General features: G+C 43.7%; 1 protein-coding gene across 1 annotated transcript in view; it reads left to right on the plus strand.

Moving 5' to 3' along the window:
- LOC139016582 (cyclin-Y-like protein 1) overlaps window positions 1–25,774 on the plus strand; it is a 71,453-nt gene that overhangs the window by 43,689 nt on the left and 1,990 nt on the right. Inside the window, exons 2-4 of the mRNA XM_070424865.1 lie at window positions 13,695–13,730; window positions 18,780–18,899; window positions 23,158–23,324. Of these exons, the coding sequence (XP_070280966.1) occupies window positions 13,695–13,730; window positions 18,780–18,899; window positions 23,158–23,324 (323 nt within the window). The remainder of the gene's footprint in view (window positions 1–13,694; window positions 13,731–18,779; window positions 18,900–23,157; window positions 23,325–25,774) is intronic.

Raw genomic sequence — 25,774 nt, forward strand, 5'->3', positions numbered from 1 at the left:
CAGGCGGTTGAGGAGCTCCCCCCTATCAGGCACAGAGCAGAGCTGATCAGGGGTTTGGGGAACCTTCCCCTGTCACAAACAGAGCAGGGCGATCAGGGGGTTTGGGCGCTGCCCCCTGTCACGTTGATCCCATTGCCTGGAGGCCTCGCCGCGCCACTGATCCTGGTGCTGGGAGGCATATTACCCTTTTACTATATAGGATAGAGGCCTGGTGCATGGGTGAAGGCCAGCTGGTTTGACCTGAAGGTTGTCCTGGATCAGGGTGGGGATCAACACTGGGGTTCCTGGCCAGTCTGGGTGAGGGGCTGAGGGCTCTTTTCAGGCTGGCGGGTGACTGAAGCTCCCAACCGCTCCTTTTTTTCTTTTCTTTTTTTTTAATTCTGGGCCAGCTTTAGCTCTGAGGCGTGGCTCCAGCTCTTAGGCCTCAGCTGCTAAAAGCAGGTATCTGGCTTGTTTGTGTTCTATCATCGAAACACTGTTTCAACTCCAGCTCTGAGATACCGGCTGGCTGAAAGTAGGTTCCTGGAGTTTGTTTAGCTTCTATATTTGTAACAATGTTTCAAACTGCAAGCTCAGAGGCCGTCAGCAGCAGGCGGGGAATGTTGGAGTCCTCCATCACTGAAGCAAGCAAGCCTCATGTTTGCTTCAAGCTGCCTGGCTGCCGGCCGCCATCTTGGCTGGCCTTTAATTTGCACATCGTCCTGATTAGCCAATGGGAAGGGTAGTGGAGGTACGGCTAATTACCATGTTTCTCTTTTATTAGATAGGATAGGACAACCCATTTGCTGATACCACAGATTCTAAATTGTTCTATGAAAGTAATAACTAAGAAATATGATGTTCTTAGCATGTAGATTTTAGGAAATGCTTTCAATCTGCTTTTTGTTTATGACTTCAGATTTTTTAAATTAAATTCATTGGGGTGACATTGGTTAAAATCCTTATTTAGATTTCAAGTGTACATGTCTCCGATACATGATCGCTACATTGCATTGTGTGACCACCACCGAAAATCAAATAATCTTCCCTCAGCATATATTTGGTCCCCTTTACCCTTTACTTACCCCCACACCCGTTCCCTCTGGTAAACACCATACTGTGGTCTATGTCTATGAGTTTTAGTTTTATTTTCCACATATGAGTGAGAGCATATGCTTCTTAGCTTTTTCTGTCTGACTTCATTTAGCATATAATACCCATGTTGTGACAAATGGCAGTACTTCCTCCTTTCTTATGGCTGAGTTGTAGCATCATACACACAAACACACACACACACACACACACGCACGCACACGCACACCACATCTTCTTTATCCAAACATTTACTGAAGGACACTTTATTTTCATGTTTTGGCCATCAGGAATAATGTTACAATGAACATATATCTTTGAAAACAAATGTTTTTTCAATTTTTCTGGTAGATAACCAAAAGAGGGGTTGTCGGATCATATGGTAATTCTATTCTTGTTTTTGTGAGGTAATTCCATACACTTTTCCATAGTGGATGTACAGTTTATGTTCCTACCAGCAGTGAATGAAGGTTCCTTTTTCTCCATAACTTCTACAACACTTGTGATTACCATTCTGCTTTGGTCTGTCTTTCTTGTTGGCTTCCTTCAGATGTGTGGTGGTCCCTGGCTCTCTTTTTATATCTAACAAGAGGCTCAGTACACAAAATTCGTGCACTGGGGTGTGGCGGGGGCTGTCCCTGAGCCCGGCTGCACCCTCTCCAATCTGGGACTTCCCCCTCATCACAATCCAGGACTGCTGGCTCCTAACCACTCGCCTGCCTGCCTGCCTGCCTGTCTGATTGCCCCTAACCACTTCTGCCTGCCAGCCTTATCACCCCCTAACCACTCTCCTGCCAGCCTGATAGCTCTCTAACCGCTCCCGTGCCGACCTGATTGATACCTAACTGCTCCCCTTACAGCCCGATCACCCCAACTACCCTCCCCTGCTGGCCCAATCGCCCCAAACTGCCCTACAAGCCTGGTCAGCTCCAATTGCCCTCCCCTTCAGGCCTGGTCACCCCTAACACCCTCCCCTGCAGGCTAGGACACCCCTAACTGCCCTCTCCTGCCTGCCTGTTTGACCCCGAATGCCCACCCTGCCAGCATGATCGCCTGCAACTGCTGTCCCCTGCCAGCCATCTTGTGACTTCCATCTTGTGACAGCCATCTTGTGACAACGTCGCGTGACACTACCTATGCTTTTATTATATAGGATATGTTAAGATGAGGCAGTAGGCAGGATTTCAACAGGTACTTGATAGTAAGGTTTGAGTTGTCACTTAGACTCCTAGGCATGATAATTTTTCTAGCCTTTGCTATTGAACTTAAATCTGAGGAACCCTGGGTTCTATTCCATTAGTCTATTTGTCTTTTCTTGTCCCAGTACCAGGCAGTTGTGAGAACCATGTCTTGCTGATATAGCTTCATTTCTGGTATTGTGATCCCTCCAACTTTGTTCTTCCTTCTCAGCATTGCTGTGGTTATTCAGGGTCTTTTTTTATTCCATATAAATTTTAGAAAAGTTTGTTAAAGATCTTTGAAATGTGCAATTGGTATTTTCATGGGGATTGCATTGAATCTGTAGATTGCTTTGGATAGTATGGACATTTTAATGATGTTGATTCTACCAATCCATGCGCATAATATGTTCTTCCATTTGTTTAGATCTTCCTCTATCTCTTTTTTCAATGTCCTATAGTTTTCTGAGTAGAGGTCTTTTACCTCCTTAGTTAAATTTATTCCCAGTTATCTTAATTTTTTTGGTGCACTGATAAATGGGATTTTTTTTTCATTTCTCTTTCTGTGAGTTCATTATCCTATATAATAAGAGAGAAACATGCAAATTAACCATCTCTCTGCTATGCCCAAGCCACGCCCACAAGCCAATCCGAGTGACTATGCAAATTATCCAACAAGGATGGCGGTTAATTTGCATACGCAGGTGTCAATTGCCCCAGAAGGCCACGATGGCCGCAGCCACGGGCTCCTGGGATCTTCACCAGCCCCAGGAGGCACGCCAAGCCACACCCATGGGCTCCCAGGACTTTCACCAACTCTGGGACCATCACTTCTGCTATGCTCACCAGCCAATCAGGATGAGTATGCAAATTAACCCAACAAAGATGGCAGGCCTGTGGGCAGCGTGCATGTGCATAGGCACCGAGCGCCTTCGGGCAGGTGTCTCACCCTGGCCGCTCCGTGCCAGTGTGCAATGCGTGGAGGCATGGAGCGGCCCGCCACAGCAGGGCGGGATGCCTGGCTTCCACTCCATCCCAGCCGTTGTGGGTAGGTGAGCAGCACTCGCCAGCGTCCCGCCCCGCCCAGACTGCTCTGGGCCTGTGGTCAGTGCGTAAGAAGAGCCTCTGGACAGGGGAGGGCGGCCAGCACTCCCCACATGGTGGCAATGGCAGCCGTGAGCGTGCCATCCTGGAGCCTGTGGGTCGAGGTGAAGTGCCAAGAAGTGGCTGCACAAGTCCCACCTCCTGGCCCAGTAGGTGTGTGATCACAAGGACAGCCACAGTGGAGGGCCAGATTGATGTCCTCCTGGCCACACCCTGGGGGTTTGCATATCTGCAAAGCCATAGGCCTCCGGTGTACATATCCTCTCCTCCCCCCCTTGCATGCGAACATCCCCCAAGGTGTTGTCACCCTTGTGCGCCTGCAACAGTCCTGGAACAAGGCTTCCACAAGTTCCCCCCGCCCCTCCACTGCACTTCCATCAACCCTAGCATGCCTAAGACCCCACAGGATGTGCACTCGTCCCCTCCGACACGCTCACGTCCTTTGGAGAGTGGCTGAGTGTTCTGGGTGCTGAGTGTGGGCGCCTGTGAGATGACAGTGAGAGGGTGGAGTGAAGATGCCCTGTTCCCGTGGAGGCCAGTGCAGCTTGAAATCACCTCTGTGGGGCTAATGCAGGTGCCTAGGTGGGAGCAGGTGCAGACAGACACCCTGGTGGGCACAGGCGGCCCTCACTGAGGTGCCTTTGGTCAGCATTCAAGATCAAGAATCCAGAGGAGGCGAAGAGGTCCGTCCTCTCACTGAAACAGTGGGATAGTCGGGGTGATTGCAGAGGAGGAATGTGCACTTTGGGTGCCAGCACCCATGAGCAAAGGCTGGCCTGACTGAGCCTCGCTCGTATGGTTCCTAGCAGCTCACACCTGCCAGGCGGCGGGTGAGAGGATGTGCTTTTCCTAGTTAATGACAGAAAACATTGATTCTTCCGCTGCCCGTGAGGGTGGAAAGTGAAGTGGGGAGACATGCGGAGAGTGAGCGAGGTTCCCTGTCTGGGGGTTCCAAATCCGCTGTTGGTTCCTTTCACCGCTGACTAGAGATAGACAGAGTGTCCTCCCAAAATGTATACACACTCTGAATACCTACTAATTCCAATTGTTTTAAGCATGAGAAGAAATAAACAACAGTGGAGCTGTCATCTGTTAAAAGTGTGGGAACAAACAGGCAGTCGGACATTCCCCGAGGTGTCCTGGATTGGAGACGGTGTAGGCCATACTGAGGGTCCCCCTTTCCCTCCCACCCCCATGCATGAATTTTTGCACCGGGCTACTAGTCTATATATATAAAGAGCCAGGGACCATAATGTACAAAACAACTGAAGGGACGACCGAACACCACACTTCACACACAGCAGGCTCGGGGGAGCAGGGACTGGCGAGCAGGCTGAACTGCTGACCTCTCAGAAAACGGGAGAGACAGGGTTGATCAGCTGCTGTAGGTTCTGGTGAGGCCCAGAGAGAGAAGCAGGGTCTGATCCGCAGCCTCCGTGGCAGCTGCTGATCAGCCCTTGCCTCTCTCTCTCTCTGGGCCTCACCAGCAGCAGCAGCTCGCTCTCTCTGAGAGGTCAGCAGTTCAGCCTGCTTGCCAGAAGCCTGGGGTGGCTGCTGTTCAGCCACGCCTCTCTGGTCAGGCCCAGAGATAGGCCCAGAGATGCTGACTGGCATAGAAACTGACCAATCAACCAAATCTGGGTGAACTGAGAAGAGCCAATGGCTGCCTAGGAGGCAGAGCTTTTGATGCTGACTGGCATAGAAATTGGCCAATCAAAACCTAATCTGGGTGAACTGTGAAGGCAGAACTTAAGGTGGGGGCTGAGGAGAGGTTTTAAGGGCAAAGGTTGTTTGGTGTAAGGTGTGAAGTGTAAGAAAGCGGTTCAATTTTTTGATGATAAGTTTGGCTGTACAGTGCATAGGGCTGGCTCTCAATCAAGATACAGTGATTATGTATTTTTGTCTGCCAAGTGCATCTCCTCCTGCTGAAAAAGGCTTCCCTCCCCCCTTTAAGCAATCCTATCCTATATAATTTATTTATACCAATAAAAGGGTAATATGTTAATTAGACTGAGTTGACCCACCATCTTCTGGACGTCCAACTTCCTTCTGGACAATGCCATGGTGGTAGGGGCCAAGGCAGATGCAGTTAGGGGTAATCAGGCTGGTAGGGGAGTGCAGTTGTGGGTGAGATTACGCTGGCAGGGGAGAGCAGTTGGAGGCAACCAGGCCAGCAGGGGAGGGCCATTGAGGGCAAGATCAGCCCATCACGGGAGTGCAGTTGGGGGCGATTGGGCCATCAGGCAGAAGCAGTTAGGGGCAATCAGGCAGGCAAGCAGGCGAGTGGTTAGGAGCCAGCAGTCCCAGATTGTGAAAGGGATGTCCAACTGCCGGTGTATGGATTGGGCTTAAACGAGCAGTAGGACAACCGCTAGGGTTTCCAGATTGGAGAGGGTGCAGGCTGGGCTGAGGGACACCACCCCCAGTGCACAAATTTCATGCACAATGCCTCTAGTGCTGCTATAAAAAAGAAGGAACTTTTACCATTTGCAACAGCACAGATGGAACTGGAGAGCATTATGCTAAGCGAAATAAGCCAGTCAGAGAAAGATAAATATCACATGATCTCACTCATATGTATGTTATACTGATGAACATAATTTGATAAACAAGAATAGATCCAGAGACAAATGGCAGCGGGGGCGGAGGGGTGGTAAGAAGAGAAACCAAAGGACTTGTATGCATACATATTAGCATAACCAATGGACACAGACACTGGGGCGGTAGGGGCTTGCCCACACGGGGTGGGAATGGCAGGGGCAGACAATTGGGGAAAAAGTAGACATGTAAAACTTTAGACAATAAAAAACAACCATAATAATAAATAAGTAAATCTAACGAACCGCTTCCCTTTCTTGAAAAGATTGTAAAAGTCAATCTATTCTACCATTTGTTCTGAATGAGTGAACATACAGTAGGATTTTTGCCTTCTATATTCTAGTGACCTACTGAAATACCTACAAAGACTACCTTGTCATTAGCATTTAGGTTCTTTGATTCTTTTTTAGCATTTGCTTTTTTATCTCTATGGTTTTCTGTGGAGTTTATTGAGGTTGTAAGCCAGCAACAGTAAAGTTTTAACCATAAAGAACAATTGTTTTACATATTCAAGCAAGATGAGAGGAACATAATCATCTGGCAGCCAGTATATCCAGGATTTGCTACGAGGTTTAATTCTGCCACCATAGTGGGTACTAGATACTTGGTACTGGAAATTTTGAAAAATTGGGAGTAGACCTGGACTGATGGGGAAGTACTCAGTGTTGCTTTGATTGGACCTAACAGTACTATACTGTAAAGTGTTGCTTTACTAAATGAACCCCCATAGACCTGTGAGCCCATGTCTGATTAAAAATTTTCAGTGTTTTAGCACTATTTTCAAATAGAACACAATGTACATTTATAATGGAAAAAAATTTAAATAGAGGAAATGGAAGCAAATATCACCCAAAGTTTTACTAACTAGTCTATATTTTGGTGCATTTATTCCTATTCTTTTTACTCCCCCCTATATAGGTTTCTGGTCATAATTGACTTTATTATGGTGTATTATATGCCATATTGCAGCTGTATAGTATTAAACCTTCCATTTAGTAAAAAAGTATTTGGATGAGTTTTCATATTTTAAGCTGTATTTGTCTGATGAGATCCGAAAAGTAAAGTATATGTTAACTGCATGGCATAAGAAACATATCAGAGTTTTAGCTATAGTTAAGATATTTCTAGCTTGAAGGAGAATTTATTCCTCCAAATAGTGATTGTTTTCAAATTATGCCATCTGGAGCTTCTGGTTACTGAGGAGTCAGTGGCTTTAAAGGGAAGCATCTGAAACAGGCAAATTGATATTTTATCTATAATAATAAAAGTATAATATACTAATTTGACTCCACATCCTCCCGGACAACCAACTTCCAGATGAAGCCAGGGCTGCGAGGGAAGCCTGGGTCCCGGGTGCCAGAGGGAAGCTGGTGCTGGCAGCCAGGGAAAGGAAGGCCTACTCCCGCATGAATTTTGTGTATCTGGCCTCTAGTATAATATAAAGATATTTCTGATTTTTGGATACTGGCAGTTTTTAAATGCTCTGTATTTTAAAAGATATCAACCGGATAATCTCCCTACCTGTCTTTTGTGTATATGAGGGGCACACTGGTGGGAAAGTATGACAGCATGATGAAAGCTATTTTATAGGAATATGAGGAACGAAGGCTTATCTGAATTAGTTTATAATAACACAAGAAAACTGATACAGTAGGCAGTTAGGCAGACACGAACAGAGTAGGAATGATAGGCCAAGTATGTCACCAAAGTAGAAAGCTGTTGGTGCCTAGCAATGGGCAAAACTGGGAAACCAAGTATTGTAGGGTGGGACCTCACCCAAGGGTGACCTTTCCTCCCTTAGCTTATCACGGGTCATGCAGTTTACAACCCCTGAACTTTCATATCGCTGGTCCCCTCACTTTTCCTCCCCCAGCATATGGACACCCTTAAAGAGAAACAAAGGGCCCAGAGAATAGCCTCATACAACTTCCATGCATGCCCTTGCATCCTGACTCCCATAGCATTAAGCCCTGAGGACAAAAGAGGTTCTGGCCTGATTCTAAAAATCTTAGTAACAAAGCCTCCAGTCTGCTGAGCTTAGAGACAGAGTTTTGGTCAAAGTAGAAGTAATATCTAGGCCTCAGTTGGTTTCAGCTTCAGGCCCAGCTTAGGTCCCCTAAGACCGTCCCTAAAATGTCTGCCTTTAGGTAAAAGCCCTTAAGATGAAGGACCCAGCACCTGTGCTCTCTCTCCCTTGAGCATGCCTGTAGTTTTTCCCGCCCTCTTCTCAGGTGCTCTCACTCTGGAGCATGCCCATGCCTTCCCCCTCTTGTTCCCCTGGGCGTGTATATTCTTCCTTTCTTTCTTCTAAGTTCCAGGGGCCCTTCTTCTGCCTCTGTAACTTGTGTGTGGAGCCCACGCAGCAACACTGGCTCACTTCTACCTCTGTGACTTTCTAAATATACTTTCTCTTATAATTTAAGTTCTTGGCTCTAAATTCTTCCTCAGCAAAACTCAACGACAAATGTCAAAACTCTGGTGCCATTTTGCCACTAACAAAATGAAGCTTATTAAAATTGTTGGTATTCTGTCATATTAAAGAATACTACTATTACTTTCAACTACTTACAGTGACTAGAATTGGGTTTTGGTTTTACTCTAAGAGGATTTTTGTAACATCGTTTGGGCTATTTCCGTATTTGATTATTGCTGTATTGTTGGGCTCTTAAATTAATGGGTACTTCTAAAAGACATGAATATTTCTAGTGTTTTAAAGATAATTTATTCTCTAGCATATCTCAAAAAATCATTGTCATATGTCTGACACCACTGCAGGTAAATTCTAATTTGTATCAGTAGGAGGATTTGCCTTCCAGTTGCAATTGATTTTAGACAATTGGTCAAACACTTGTGGCACGCCTAATTTGCCCCAGATTCTGTGCTGAGAAGGTTGGAGGTACAAGAGGAGTGAAAGTCCTGTCTTCCCTAGAGAAGCTCACTTTTTATGAGAGGGATGCCCTGGAAGCAGTTGATACCATGTAACAAGTAGTAACTCAGGTGTGTGAGTGCAAAGAAAGGGACAGTTGTGTCGTGTGGCTGCTGGCAGAGGTGTCCTGGAGGTAGATGGGAAGTGGGGTTAACCTTGCTGGGAAACAGTGGAAGAAAAACGCCTTGTAGTCAGAGAGAGCATATGAGTGAGGCAGGGTCCTGATAAGTATCATGTAGCTTAGGGAATCTATATATATAAAAGCCTAACCAACTGAACAACCAGTAGCTATGATGCATACTGACCACCAGGGGACAGACACTCAATGCAGGAGCTGCCCCCTGGTGGTCAATGTGCTTCCACAGCCAACGTCCCACAAACCCTCCCCCGACCAGCCAGCCAGCCTGATGGCCCCGAAGGCCTGGCCAATCTCCCGCAGTCTCTCCCTTGGGCCGGGCAAACTCCCATGGCCCCTCCCCCCAGGTGACTGGCCAACCCTTTGCAGCACATCCCGCTGACCAACCAACTTCCCATGGCCATAACCCAAGGCCGGTTGACCAACATCCCTCCAGTTGGTCCCAATGGTCCTGATTGAAACCTCCAATGACCCCTCCCCTGGTCAGCTGGCCCCAATGGCCCCGATCAGGCTGGCTGGCCAACCTTTCATGTCCCGTCCCACCTGCCAACCTCCCACAGCCCCAATCAGCCCTGATTGAGGTACCCTACTCGTACATGAACTCGTGCATTGGATCTAATATATATATATATATATATATATATATATATATATATATATATATATATGCCTAAGAGACCGTTACAACCAGTCAACCCGTCGCTATGATGCCCACTGACCACCAGGGGGCAGACACTCAATGCAGGAGCTGCCCCTGGTGGTAAATGTGCTCCCAAAGCCAACCTCCTGTGGCCGGCCAACCTCCCATAGTCCCTCCCCCTGGCTGGTTGGCCCTGATCAGCCCGGATCAGGACTGGGCAAGACAGCCCCAATGGGCCCTGATTGGCGGGCAGGCCAAGGGACCCCCTACCTGTGCATAAATTTGTGCACCAGGCCTCTAGTAGAATTTGTAATATCATGTTAAGTACCGTATTATCTGAGGTTCTCTTTTGAGTAATATAATAATAGTCTTATTTCAACATGAGGAGAGAGTTAAATTCTCAGAGTTGTTTGATCTATTTTTGGATGTGAGAGAATCTTAAAACAATACTTTTTAATTCTCAAGGTGAGGAAACTGAGGCCCAGAGAGAACTCTGGTCCCTAACTTGTGAGCCGCAGGCCAGCCCCAGCACACACACACCTCTGCCTCAGATACATGTATTTTGTCACACTGTCTCCTGAACTAACATTTATTATTGGCTTTTATGTACTTCAGTAAAAGCTCTTGCTTCAATATTATAGAAGGCAGTATGTCTTAATGTAGAAAATAAATAGTAGAAATAGAAATCTTGGAAGGATTCATTTCTCAAGGAAAAAACACTAAAATCTTATTTTAAATGTTTTACATTGTTATAAAGGGAATTAATCATAGGTGTTTGCCAAGTTGGATTATAGGTAGTATGTCAAGGGCAGCATTTGATGACCCCCTCGTCAATTCTCATCATTGGAAGAGAGAGCATGCAGTGTGTTTACCGTAGAGCTGCACATGGTATTGCACTGAAGCAGTTCATAGGGTATGAGAACAATTGTAATGCTTAATTGTCTGACATTTTAACCAAGGAAAAACACACTTTTATAGGTTTAACTTACTGTGATATTTTCCTCTCTTCCCCTTCCCCTTCAGGTGTCTCCTTGTCACCCTAGGGAAAAGTACAGCTCGTGTGCTACAGTATTTGTAGACAGCACTATTTCTCAGTCTGATTTGAAAATCACCTTGCAGTGGTGAGTACAAATAGGGGACAGAACCCTTATCCTGCCCACATGTACATTTATTTGATTGTCCTTTTCAGTGCTCAGGTTAAAAAACTGGTGTCAATTATATATTGATTTCCACTTCCATTTTAATCTTAGAGTGACTGGAAGAAGGGAAACCCACTTAACAATTAAAAAATCCCCCCAAAAGTGTTTATCTTTTCTTGAGGCATTACTGTTCCTGAGACATTGTTGAACCAATGAAAGGAGAGGTGCGTTTTACCGAATGTTTCTGGAATAGAGTATTTCTTCATGAGATACAGGCCTAAAACCATGTGTACTACCCTGGAAGCTGCTCTTGGAAGAAGGGACCGCTTGTCCCCTACTGGCACCAGAGTGTATCTGCAATTACAGTTCATTGGATTGTGTCAGGTTTCCCCCATCCTACTTTCTTTTTTCCTGCACTATTTCTATATTGAAATGCACTCTCCTTCCAGGAAAAATGCATCAAAGCAGTCTAAAGGAACAACTTTTCAAAATAATTTCTTTGAGGGTTAAATTTGTTCAACTGAGGTTTTAATTTCATAGATGAATTAAATTTAGTTATATATATATGTATAGATATATATTTACACATCTTCAAGAAACTACATTATATCGATCCATATATTGCAAAATCATGAGAGAGGTGAAGTTTGGGAAACATAGTCACAGTCAGGTTTACGCTTAAGCAAACATAACAGTGTCATGATGATGAAAACTATTCATTAAATTCTGTGAGTTCATAGTCCACAATTGGAGATGCACTTTAAAAACACCCTAATATGAAACTTTCAAGCTTACTTAAGAGCAAAATAAAACCAAAACTTGGATGTAGAGCTTCCTGAATCCCATTGGTGCTGTCCAAGGATCATTATTGGTGTCTCTCCAGGATGAGAGGGTTGACTTTCCAGAACACAGTTTGAGAAATTCTACCTGAAAATATTAAAATCCTCATTCCTGATTTTATTTTTCAGTCCTAAGACATAATTTATTTATAAACTTAATTTTGTTTATATTGTATCAGCTTTTTGGCTACTTAAATTCTCAGTAACTTCTACTTTAATTATAACAGCCAGTTCACAATCATAATAATGTAAGTTTCTTCTCTCATAACAACAGTTGAGATCAAATTGTGTTTCAGCAAAACTGGAGCCCGTCTCTCTCTAAAGTCCTGAGCTTTGGCACCCAACTCACAATCACTGAGTCTTTTTCTTCAGTCTGGCCACTAAATCCGGGAGTAAAAACCAGTCCTTTCTGGCTGCATTTCATAGCTTCTTTTGAATTAGATGATTCTGGTGTTACAATATATAATTCAAGAGTTGTTTTGAAGATTAGCCTTACTTAGACAAGTGGGTGTTATGCCTTTTCTCTCCGAATTCGTCTAATTTTTGGAAGTACAGTAAATTTTCATTTGCTCTTACCAAGTTTTGAAAATGATCATTCAGTACATTTACTATTGGTAAATTAAAGGTTTAGTGAGAATATTAATAGAGCTCATTAGCTTTTAGGAATGGTTTTGAAAAAAAAGTTTATTCTGGGATAATAGTGCATTGTTCTCAATGGGATGGGTGAGCCTTATTAGAATCACTTACACAATTTTTGTCTAAATGTGTCTCTAAACACATGCATTCCATTTCTCCTTCCCTAACACACTCTGTCACTCTCACAAGACTTCTGATAAGCTGAGGAGGGATGGAAGGCATTTTTATGTGGAGAAAAGCATCTGGGATGATTTTGATTTTTACTCTACTTAATGTGTTCTCAAACTTTGCTGCACTTTGTCATCACCCGAGAAGCTTCCAAATTTAACCAATGCCCGTTAAATCAGAGCATCTCAAGGTGGAAGTAGGCAGTTTGTAAAACTCCTCTGATGATCCCAATGCACAGCCAAGCTTGGGAAACACACTGCCTGGTTAGAGGGTAGAAGAAGGAGAACTGCTTCTCACTCTTGGTGGGACCTTGAGCAAGTCAGTTTTAAGCCTTGGTTACTTTCTCTGTAAAATGGGTTGTTGAGTTAAATATCATCACAAGTTCATTGGTTCCTTTCAGCTTACATGCTTCAAATTCTATGATTTTAAAATCATTTTGAAGATGAAACTGTTTGAAGCACTACAGAAGTGCCCATCTTTGATGCTAACAATGCTACAGGCCTTTGTACAACTGCTAATATTCTATAACCTAGTTATAAAATTCAGATTTGCTTTTCCTCAATTATTTGGAGCTTCATTTCTGACATTTGGGGCAAAGAGAAAAAGCATATAACTTGATCTACAGCACTCCTTTGTTTCATGTTACACAGCATCTGGGAATAACATAGGGATATAGGAACTTACGCAGTATGTGAGGACTTACATCTGCTCATTAAAATTTTATTTAAACTAATTTGGAAATAAATGTTTTTAATACTACACGGTGTATAATTTTACTTCATTGCATTCTTATATTTGCCATTACATTTTCTTAACAATTATGTAAAAGTGACCTTAAATGATACGCTTCGGTATAGAGCATTTTATTTAACTTTAGGGGAAGAAGGAAAATAGGTGGGCAGGTGGAAAAACTACTGTGGCTTAAATTTAAGCATGTGTGCAAGTAGATCTAACTTGTACAGGATGAAAGGTTCTCTGAGTAGAAAGGCAAAAGATAGGGCAAGAGTGTAATAACTTATATGTTATAATGATCACCCAAAACATGTCTTCTAACAGCATATTCCTTAGCATTTTGGTTTTCCTAATTTTAGTAACTGACAAAGAACTACCACAAGGCAGAAAGTGCTTGGGCGATACTTTCTGAATGAGGATCTCATGGCCACTGGGCAGCTGGGATGGTCTTCCCCCACCACAACCCTTTTAAAACCTGTCTTCAGACCTGACATAAAGTCAATTGTTACTTTTTCTTTTCTCCACAGCCTGGCACTAGCAATATATTACCACATAAAGAAGAGGTGAGTTTTAAAACCAGTCTTGTTATTCTAGCTAATAAACTTACAAGATATAAAGTTAGTGTTAGATTTTAACTATGGATATTATTGGAGTAAGCTATAGTGCTCTTATTACATTGTTGAAATGAACCATTTGTTTTAGTCTTAGTACTCCTAATGCATAAGTTATTGAGGATCCTGAAGAAAATTTGTTTATGTGGGTTATATTGATATTTACTGTATTAGAAATTAAAATTGAGAATTTAAAAATGAATTCCTTGTATGTTGAAACATGGTTTTTATAGCACTGTTGAAATTTTGAGCAGGATACTGCTTTGTTGTGGCGGATTGCCTTGTGCGTTACAGGGTGTTTACAGCTTCCCTGGCCTCTCCACACTAGATGCCAGTAGCATAATCTTCCCAGGCCCCATTTTGACAACAAAAGCTGTATCCACCATGGCCGAATGTTTCCTGGGGGGCAGAAACACCCCTGATAGCAAGTCATAGTGGTAACAAAATTCTTTATAAAAGAGAATCATTTTCCACAATAAATTGGTCGAATGGAAATTGTGTCACTTATTTACATTTTGCAAATCTCTTTATGTCTGGTTCAACAGAAGACAGCTGATTCTCACTTACACCCTGTCTTCAATCCTTAGTGATTACCTCAGTCATTTCAATAATTTGTTTTGAATAAACAATATGCAGACCCAGCCTCATGTATCTTTATGGCTAGAAAAGTTTGTATTTTCAAAGCCTTCAGATAATTTTGGATATTCTTTGATACTATACCAGAAGTCCACAGAAGCTGTCTTCTGAAATTAGTTACAATGGAATTTTAAATCCTATCCTTGAACTTGTACTAAGGTCTCTGTTAAATTAGTACCCATGCATACATCTTCTATGCTAAATGAATCTCTTAAATTGTAAGTAATTTTCAAATAACATTGTGCATTGGTCATTTGGAAAGTATCAGCTCACATTTCTTTTTACAGTATCAAAACTCACTTTTGTTAGGTAGCATCACATAACCACCAGTCTTCCCAGAAAAAACTTTAGGTATTGAAAAACTGTTAGGTTACAAAAAGGATACAAGTTTTCCCCAATCTTGATTTTGAGCTTGATAGCTGGAACTGTGCAATTGGCAAGAAATGTATAAGTTATTTTCCTGGAAGTGACAGACTCACTTTTCAGTCTTGAGTGCACGACACTTGTATTATCAAATAAAAATATTATTCTCTGAGAACAGTAGGGCATTCATCTCACAACTAATTCCAAGTGCTTTTCCTTAACAACCACATTTCAGTATGCAGAAATGCTTAATGCATACTTCCCCTTGCAGCATTTCTCAACCTGTGGGTCACGACCCCTTTGGCGGTCAAATGATCCTTTCACAAGGGTCACTTAAGACCATCCTGCATATCAGATATTTACAGTACAACTCATAACAGTAACAACGTTACAGTTATGAAGTAGCAATGAAAATAATTTTATGGTTGGGTCACAACATGAGGAACTGTATTTAAAGGGCCAGAAGGTTGAGAACCACTGTAGAGTATAAGAAGAAGATTCAACTTTTAATAACATTATTCATTGTCACTGCTTTATCAAAGATGTGCTTAAGTAAAGCATATTTCTTGTCAACAAGTGGCAGTGAAGAATAGAATAACTACTAGCACAGATTGGGACCCCTGCCTTGATTCTTGCTCAGAAACCAGTTTTACTGACTTTGGCTTTTATCCAGTCATTGCAAATGTCAGTGTAAATGCAGGCAGTGCCTTAATATTTCTATACAAACAGTTTTGGCCTCATGGGTCTCCTGGAAATGGTCTAGTGGAACCACTGAAACTTGCAAAACACACTTGGAGAACCACTGTGTAAATGAGCAGAGTGTAGTAGTGTGGAATATTAAACATAAAAACCCCCAGAAGACTGGTTTCCCTCACTCAGTTGGTTGGAGCATTGTCTTGTACACCAAAAGCTGGCAGGTTTGATTCCAAGTTAGGGCAGCACATACCTAGGTTGTAGGTTCAATACTGTAAGGCCACATAGCTAGTTTTCCAGTTCCATGTATAGGAGGCAGCCAATCCATTTTTCCCCCTCAAATCAATAGAGTGGTCACTTCTAAAATACAAAGGCAAATTTTAACCTCAGATTATTGTAAAGAATCAAGAAGAATATAATATAGGAAACTAGTAAGAGAAAAAACAGTGGAAAAAAAAAAAACAGTAACCTCATTCTCACATGAAGAATTGCCCACTACTACTGCGTTGTAAAATGTTCCTGTGTCTGCCAATGAGAGGTTAGAGGACTGGCCATCGATTTGGTTGCCTAGCGTTGCCTATTAGGGAGGGTCAATGCTTATAAAGGCAGCTCTGGCAGGTCATTGTAGAAAAAATTTCAGAGAATTTGATGTGCTGAATAAAAAGAGGTCAGAAAATTCCTACGGGATCTAAGAGAAGAATTTGTAGAAGGACTTTCTTTGTTGAAGGTTAAGCTCCCTCCACCCCCCTCTACTCCCAGCAGATGTGTTGCTAACACAACAATTCCTGGATTAGTTTTTTTTCAATCACGTTCTTGTTTTCTAGAGATGCAAATAGATCCAAGGACATTTTTGATGAGAGACTCCATCCTGTCACAGTAAGTGCCAGTTGTATTGAGGTTGTCCTTTTCTCTCAGACAGTTGTGCTTATTCCATGCTGATTTGCTTCAAAATTAATCACTAGTAAAAAATTACTTTCTCCAGCTTGGAGTTCACATTACCTTCCTTTAAGTTTTCTTCCCCATCACATGTTGTATCTAATTATTTTACAAAAGGAATCTCTATATATAAAAGCATAAGCGACTGTCTAACTGGTAGCTATGGCACGCACTGACCAACAGGGGGCTGACACTCAATGCAGATGCTACTGAGTTTCTGTGACTTGGCAGCTGTGGTTCTCAGGTGATGAACCTGGAACCTGAGAGGAGGGACCCGATTCTGGGGTGTGTAACCCGAGAACTGCCCTCTTGCAATCCCGGATGCTTTGGGGGATGTCGAGAGCGGTTTCAGCCTGATCCCTGCAGGCCAGACCAGGGGAGCCCACCTGTGCACAAATCTGTGCATCAGACCTCTAGTGTTATATAAGAAACTAGAGGCCCAGTGCACAACATTTGTGTACTGGGGTGAGGGGTGCCTCAGCCTGACCTGCACCCTTTCACAGTCCGGGAGCCCTCGAGGGATGTTGGAGAGCTGGTTTTGGCCTGGTCCCCGTAGGCCCGGCCGCGGGACCCCACCTGTGCTCAAATCCATGCACCAGGCCTCTAGTTTATAATAATAAAAGTGTACTATGCAAACCGACCAAACAACCAAACAGCAGAACGACCTTCCAGATGAACTTTGGATGACCATGCTATGACACACACTGGTGCCAGGCCTGCCAAGGTGGGTGCAATGTGATTGGTCAGGGGGCCCGGCCATCGCCCCATGATCGCCCTACAGAGGGAAGCCAAGGCCCCAAAGAGGGAGACACATGCCTCTGGCTGGCGGGGCGATCGATCGGGGTGAGGTGGCACTCCGTGATCGCCCCAATGAGGGAGGCCCAGGCCATCCTCTGGGCGGTGACCATTTGTGGAGCCCCAGCTGGGTGGGCAGAGCCCCACGACTAATTGTCCTAAAGAGGAAGATCCAGGCTACCCCTACAGACAGCACTGTCGTGTGTGGGCAGGGCCACCCTCTGCAGAGTGATTGATCTGGGGGCCCCTACAATCAATCAACCCACAGAGGGAGGCCCAGCCCACTGGCTAGCAATGTGGTGGTGGGTGTGCAGGGCCAGCCAGTGATCACCCCGCAGAGGGAAATCCCAGGCCAGCCAATGATCACACCCCACGCCTGTTGCCCGCAGAGGGAGATGCCAAGTGATGGGGTAGGGGTTGGCAGTGCCACACCAATGGCAAGCAGTGGCAGGAATGGGGGCATGGCCAGCTGCCAGTAGCCAGGAGAAGGAAAGCCCCAATAGGGCCTCATCACCAGTCAAGCCTAGGGACCCTACGTGAGGGGTCCCAGATTGTGAGAGGGCACAGGCTGAGGGCCACCCACCCATGCACAGATTTTGTGCACTGAGCCTCTCATGTTATATAAGAAACTAGAGGCCCGGTGCGTGACATTCATGTACTGGGGGTGGAGGATCCCTCAGCCCAGTCTGTGCATTTTGCAGTCTAGGAGCCCTTAGGGGATGTCTGACTGATGGCTTACATCCTTAGCACTGCCACGGAGGCGGGAGTGGCTCCTGCCACAGCCACTGTGCTCGCCAGCCATCGGCCTGCCTTCTGGCTGAGCAGCACTCCGCCTGTGGGAGCACACTGACCACCAGGGGTCAGCTCCTGTGTTGAGGCTCTGCCCCTTGGTGGTCAGGGGCATCACAGCGACCAATTTTCCGCCATTCGGTCGATTTGCTTATTACCCTTTAATTATATAGGATAGGTCAGTAAGAACTGAGTTTCAGCTTTGTATAATTAGTGAGCTACAGTGGACAACATGCCTGAAAAACAAAAATGTATATTTTTAAAAGAAAATTTTCAATAACATCAAGCAATATGAATATTTGTACATAAACCTAATAGATATGTCAGGATCTCTAGAAGACAATTAAACAGCTATTTAAATATTGAATTAATTAGAATGACAAAAATTTTCAAATGTCTTCAGATATGCTCTATAACAATATGTGGCTGGTGAGCACTGTATGCACAGCACAGCCTTAGAGCCTGATGGTTACATTCTCAAAGTTGATTGCAGAGAAGTATGACATGATAACCAACAAGTCTTTGGAGCCTAAAAATAGTTCACATTTAGACAGAATATTGTAGGGGAAGGTGGAAAGGAATATATAAATATTCTGAGGTTGTGCCTGTATTTATCTTTATTGAGTGTCAATATTCAGTCACTGTTTTTTAAGGTCCAATTATTTATATTTAAAAGGCTAAAATACATGTCAGCCAATCAAAATTATTTTAAGCGGAACATGGGCACAAGTGGAACATGGTTGTTACAAAAGTACTTAATATTTTTCTTCAATGGATGCTTTCTTTCAGGAAGAAAAGGTTCCTGAGGAATTCTTTCATCATAATCCTGATCCCGAATCAATTTACAGATTTATTCGACCTTTCTTCATTGCCTTTAAGGCAACAGGAGGATATGCCATAACAACATTGGTAAGATAGTTCTTCTTTCAGAACTTTATTAAGGGAAACCTATCAAAGGATGTAAAGTTCACACACTTGAGCTTAATAATCATCATGATTTAAAATGTGCTTGCTTTTTTCACCACAAAGGGATTGTTTTCAAAGGCAGCAGGAGGGAGAGGTTTCCAATTTCTCACTCCAGACCTCAGGAGACATAGGCACATGCAGTGCACACAGGCATACATACAAGGTGTGCTGATGGGGCAGGATGGGGGCAATAACAGAACCTTCTGGGCCCCAGGCAGTGTCAGGTTCAGTGTAGGTCTAAGCTGAGTCGCAGGCTGCATTCCCCAGGCAGTTGTAATGTGTGTCCTGACTGAGAACTAGAGCCCAATGTTCTCTGTTCCTTGGATGATGGGTGTTCATCTGTCCTTGCTGTCCTCTTGTGCCTGCCTGTGATGTTTCCATGATTCTAGTGCCAGTAGGACCTGAAAGGGCTTTGCTGGTTGTCTGCTCAGCTACAGCTGTGTAAGGGGCTCTGTGTCATTCATCCAGGATTTCTGTGGAAAGAGTGTGTCATTTGGAATGAGTGGTCCATTCTAGTGAGAAGGAATGGGGATTGTATCACTCCTCCCTCGAACAATCCTAAAGGGGAAAGTCTCCTGCTTGGTCTGAGGGAAGAGTACTTAGTGCAGTGCCTCCTCCGTCACTGTTCAGTCAGAATTTTGGAGAGGCAGCCTGTGCTTCCGAATAGAGACCCCTCAGTGGGCACTGGATTAGACACAGGCTTTTCCACGTATCTGCCAGCCCTCTGGAGTGCTGAGCACAGCTGATCAAAGGCGGGAGTGGTGCTCCCACTTGAAGAGCTAGGGAACTCAGCAAGGAGAGCATCTGGGGTAGAAGAGGGTGAGTGCTTTTCAAACACATTAAGATGATGCACCTGTGAGACAGAGGGGCATCTCTAGAGATCATCCTACTATATAAAAACCCTGAGTTCGTCATAATCGGAGGTTCAGCCAACCGAAAGTCAGTCCTGCAGTCAGCACTTGGTTGCCGTGGTGACCCAGCACTGACTGCTGCGGCTGCAGGCACTATGACCCAGCACTGACTGCTGAGGGGACTGCAAACCAGGCCCAGAGAGAGGCCTGAAGAGAGAAGCAGGGTCTGATCCATAGCCTGTGTGGCAGCTGTTGATCAACACTTGCCTCTCTCTTTCTCTCCAAGACGGGCCAGCAGCAGCATCTCTATTTCTCTCCAGGTCTCCACCGGGGCTGCTCATCAGTGCCGCACTTCTGAGCAGGTTCTGTTGATAGACCCAGAGACACTGACTGGCATAGAAACTGACCAGTCAGAACCAAATCTGGGTGAAGTGTGAGGAGCCAATGGCTGCCTAGGAAGCAGAGCTTTTGATGCTGATTGGCATAGAAAGAGACTAGTCAGAACCAAATTGGCCAGCAGAGGAGGGCAGTTAGGGGTGATCAGGCAGTCAGGCAGAGGCAGTTAGGGGCAATCAGGCAGGTAGGAATGTGAGCAGTTAGGAGCCAGCAGTTCCAGATTGTGAGGGAGATGTCCGACTGCCAGTTTAGGCCCATGGGATTGGGCCTAATCTGGCAGTTGGACATCCCCCAAGGTCTTCCCAATTGGAGAGAGTGTAGGCTAGGCTGAGGGAACACCCCCCTCCATGCACGCTTTTGATGCACCAGGCCACGCGTTTGAATATGTGGAATTCGAGCATGAATCTGAGCTACTGGCAGGGAATTAGTATTAGCTATTCCAATACCGAGAAAATGTGTGAATAAAAAGTGCATGGAAGCAGGAAGAGTAACAACAGCAGGTATTTAGTGGATATTTATGGAACGAGCAACTTCTTGTCAGCATTGAGCACTTTGACCTCACTCTCTTTCTGGAACCTCGCTTATCTTCCTTCTATTTTATTGTTTCTCCCTGTTTTCGATATCATCCTAAGCTATGCCTGATGATTTCTCCTTCAGAGCTGAGTCCTTACAGATCTAAGTGCAGAGGATAGAGGAGAGCCATGGTTGAATAAAGTGTTTGCTTTTATGGAGCTTCTGTCCTAGTGAGGAAGAGATAAATATTTCTTTAACTGAGTGTTGTTAAAAGGTGAATATCTCAGGTAGTAGTAAATATCACGAAGGTACAGCAGGGTGACGTGATATCATGCTGAGAGGGGCTTGCTACTTGAGAGAGGTGATCAGGAAGAGCCTCTGTAAGAGATGACATCTGACCCTGGCCTGACTGAACTGAGGAAGATGAGGAGCTCTGGCGTTATGTGCAGAGGGAATAAGTGCCAGCCTCTGAGATGGGAACTTATACTTGGTATTTGAGTAAGAGTGAGGTATGGCCAGTGTGGTCAGAGTGTGCAATGAGGGAGAGAATGTAGGTCATGTGGACCTAGAAGGGCAAGTGCTACCTGATTGGGCCTTGCAGCTTGCAGGCCATGGGAGAAAGTGACATTTTTATTTGTTTGGTGGAAACACTTTGGCAGAGTTGAGCAGGGTGGGGAAGTGCTCTTGATTACAAAAGCTATCCAGGCTGCTTTGGGGAGAATGATTGTAGCTGGGAGTCTGAGTGGAGGCCGAGAAGTCAGGGGCAATAACATTGACATGGGTGAGAAGTGACAAATAGACTAGGAAGCAGACTCACTATCAGTGACAGGCAGCAATAACAAGAGTTGCTAACAGTTTGGAACAGGTCAACTCAATTGGACGTCTTTGGCCAAGCACCTAGGCAAATGGCAGTGCCCCACATGACATTAGGGAATGCGTAGGGAGTGGGGAGCTGGGGTGAAGAGCTCTGGTTTGTATGTGCACACGCACTGATGACCTTAGCAGTAGTAGTTTCAGTCGAGTGACAGTGCCAGGGGCAGACTACAGTGGGTGAAGGAGAGAGTGGGAGATGAGAAGCAGCTTCAGGGCATTCACTGTGAGCAAACAGAGAGGAGGCAGTCTAGGGATTGTGGGGAGTGGGATGGGTACCACATAAATATATTCATATTAGGAAGAATCTCTGGCACAGGAAAGTGTTCAAGAAGAGGTAATTGTGGGAGGTGTTCTTCAGAAGTGGGATGGGATTGACTTCACTGATGGAAGAGTGAAGAGAAACTCAGTGAGAAGAGAAACTCAATTCCACTGACACAGGAGGGCAAGTGGTATAAATGAATGAGTAATGGCACATTCTAAATCTGTAGAAGTGATGAAGGAAAGTTGAGTGATTTCCAATGTTGTGTATGTCTCTAATTATTCCCAGAAAGTTGACAGTTGAACCTTGCAAGGAGGTTCATTCTTAGGATATCTGGGAGCATTTAGCTTTGGGAGATTGGTGCAAACTTTCAATAATAGCACATAATGTTCAGTAACCTTTTGCTTTCTAAAATACAGTTGGGTTTTAACACCTTTGGCTAATGTGAGCTGTCAATCTGATAACCTCGGACAGTAAACATATTCTCCTTCAAAGAACCCTTTGACGAAACAGCAAATCACAGCTTGCCTCTATAATCTTTGCTTAGCTGTTAACTTCACCCAGTTCTTTGTAGAATAGACATGTAATACATGTGAAGAAATCATGAGATCTCACCAGCTATCTGGCAGGTTTAGAGGAGAACCAGGGAGATAGAGACTGGCAGCTCTGCTACCAACTGAAACCAACAGAACTGACCAAGCCTCAGGTTGTGTAAGACAGAGATGGATTTCACAGAATCGTGATGGAGATGTGAGGCTTAGGGGATATGAAATGTCTATCCTTGGTGTGCATGTGTGTTTCTTACAAAGGCACTAAGTCCAGGAATACCTGACAGTTGTAGAGACCTGCCTCAGACACACCTGTTTGCACTGCCTGTCCTGCTGCACCACACAGCAGCCACTGGGGGGACTCTCTTTAAAAAAATTTTTAATCCTCACCAGAGGATATTTTATCCATTGATTTTCAGAGAAAGTAGAAAAGACAGGGGAGGAGAGGAGAAAGAGACAGAGAATCATCAGTATGAGAGAGAGACATCTATTGATTGCCTCCCGCATGAGTCCTGACAGGGGCCAAGAGTGGAACCAGCGACTCTTTGGTGAGCAGGCTGGAAATTCACATGGGAAAGTAGGCAGTAGAAGTGTCTGATTTGCAACTGTTTCTTGGCCTCTGGCTTTGGCTGGCCAAGCAGTGTCTCTAGAAGCTATGAATAAAAGGCATGTCAAAAACTGATGAAATCTATCATTCCTGAAAGTTCTTATCACAGCACTTAAACTGAACTAGAATCAAAAACCAGTGTTCTACTTTGCAGGTTTACATAGAAAGACTTTTATCTTATGCTGAAATCGACATTTGCCCATCTAACTGGAAACGCATTGTTTTGGGAGCGATTATTCTGACCTACAAGTATCTGCACGATGAGGCTATGTGGAATTTTCACTTCTTCTCATTGCTAAGGGGCATTACAATCAAGAACTTGTGAGTTGGCAAGATTTTGATGAAGTTTCAAACCATTTTCGAATACCTTATTTGCCCCCATAAAGTTTACAAAATAAGAAATATTTTGAAAGGTTCCATTGTGCAGAGGACTGAACTAGGCATAAAATTACATACATTTTTCTATCCATATTTGCTTTGACATTTCATACTCCTCATTAATTAGTATGTCTTCATGTGTTATTATTGTAATAATCTGTGTGATAATTTGGTATATTTCTCTGGTAGCAAAGTTTGTAGAAGCTCAGATTCAAAAACAACAGTAATGTAAATACCTTCAGGCCTTTCTTAACGCTTTCCACCAGTTCAGGTCTTTTATTCCCCCGTTTTCAAAATTTCATTTATTTTCAATAAGACTTTACATTCAATATCTATATATAAAGAGAAAACTAAGCGACCGGCTGCCCAGCCAGTAGTTATGATGTGCACTGGCGACCTGAGCAGATGCTTAACACAGGAGTGAAACCATAGGAATGGGAACATGGAACAGACTGATGAATCTCAGAGAGAATGGGGGAGTGGGAAGTGCGGGAAGAGATTAACCAAAGATCTTATATGCATACTAGAGTCCCAGTGCACAGATTCGTGCACCAGTGGGGTCCCTCGGCCTGGCCTGCAGGGATCAGGCCGAAACTGGCTCTCTGACATCCCCCGAGGGGTCCCGGGTTGTGTAAGAACATAAATCTGTGCACCGGGATTCTAGTTATTTCATATTAGTCTCAGGTGTACAGCATAATGGTTAGAAAATCATGTGCTTTGCGAAGTGTTTTCCCCAGTATTTTTAGTACTGACCTGACACCATGCGTAGTTATTGCAGTATTATTGACTCTCTTTCCCATGGTGTAATTTATATCCCCATAACTGCATTGTAATTGCCAGTCTGTACTTCTCAATTTCTTCACCTTCTTCACCCAGCGCCCCCAAACCTCTTCTCCTCTGGCAACCATCAAAATGTTCCCTTTACCTCTGAGTCTGCTTCTGTTTTGTTTGTTCATTTATATTGCTTTTTAGTGAAATCATATGTTATTTGTATTTCTCTGACTGACTTATTTCACTAACATTATACCCTCTAGGTCAAACTATTCTCTCACAAATGGCAGGAATTCATTCTTTTTTATGGATGAGTCATAATATTCCACTGCTTTTTTATCCACTCATCAGTTAATGGGCACTTGAGTTGCTTCTACAGCTTAAGGATTATGAATAATACTGCAGTGAATATAGGGTGCATATATCCTCTCAATTAGTGCCCTGGTTTTCTTCAGATATATACCAGGGGTAGAATCACTGAGTAATAGGCAGTTCAATTTTTAATTTTTGAGGAACTTCCATACTATTTCCCACAGTGTCTGCACCAATATACCTTGCCACCAAAAGTGCACGAGGGTTCCCTTTTCTCCACATCCTTGTCAGCACTTGCTCTTTGTTGATGATAGCCATTCTGACAGGTGTGAGGATATCTCATTGTGGTTTTAATTTGCATATCACTGATGATCAGTGATGTTAAGCATCTTTTCCTATCTATCAGCCATCTGTATGCTCTCTTTGGATAAGTGTCTTTTCAGGTCCTCTGTCCATTTTTTAATTAGATTGTTCGTATTTTTGGTATTGAGCTGTATATGTTTTTTATAAGGTGTTGCGTTATATATGTTTTTTATAAATTTTGAATATTAAACCCCCTATTAGATATATCAATGTCACATATGTTTTCCCATCAGTGGGTTGTCTTTTTATTTTGTTGCTGTTTTCTTTTGCTATACTAAAACTATTAGTTTGATATAGTCCCATTCCTTTATTTTTTCTTTTATTTTGCTTGCTCAGGGTAATCTATCAGCAAAGCACTAAGAGAAATATTCCAGATTTTAGTGCCTATGTTTTCTTCTAGGAGTTTTATGGTTTTGACACTTACATTTAGGTTAACAATCCATTTTGAGTCTATTCTTGTATATGGTGTAAGAAGTGGTCTAGCTTCAATGTTTGAATGTATCTGTTCAATTTACCCAACATCATTTATTGAATAGACTGTCTTCATACCATTGAATGAAGTCTCCTCTTTTGTCAAATAGTAATTAAACATATAGGTGTGGGGTTATTTCTGGGCTTTCAATTTTGTTTCATTGATCTATGTTTGTTTTCATGCTAGTACCATGCTGTTTTGATGACTATAACCCTGTAGTGGAGTTTGATATCAGGTAGTGTGATACCTCCAGCCTCTTTTGTTTTTCTCTCAACTGCTGTGACGAATTGTCCAGGGTCTTTTGTGGGTCCGTATAAAACTCTGGATTAGTTGTTCTACTTCTGTAAAAGATGGCATTGGCATCTTGATAGGAATTTGGTTGAAAGAGATTATTTGAGGTGGTATGGACATTTTAAAGTTGTTAATGCTTCCTGTCCACGAGCATTGTACATGCTTCCATTGATTTGTCTCTTCC

Source organism: Myotis yumanensis, unplaced genomic scaffold (assembly GCF_028538775.1).
Source record: "Myotis yumanensis isolate MYYU_CA2020_CCGP unplaced genomic scaffold, mMyoYum1.0.hap1 SCAF_1, whole genome shotgun sequence".
NCBI classification, from domain to species: Eukaryota; Metazoa; Chordata; class Mammalia; order Chiroptera; family Vespertilionidae; genus Myotis; species Myotis yumanensis.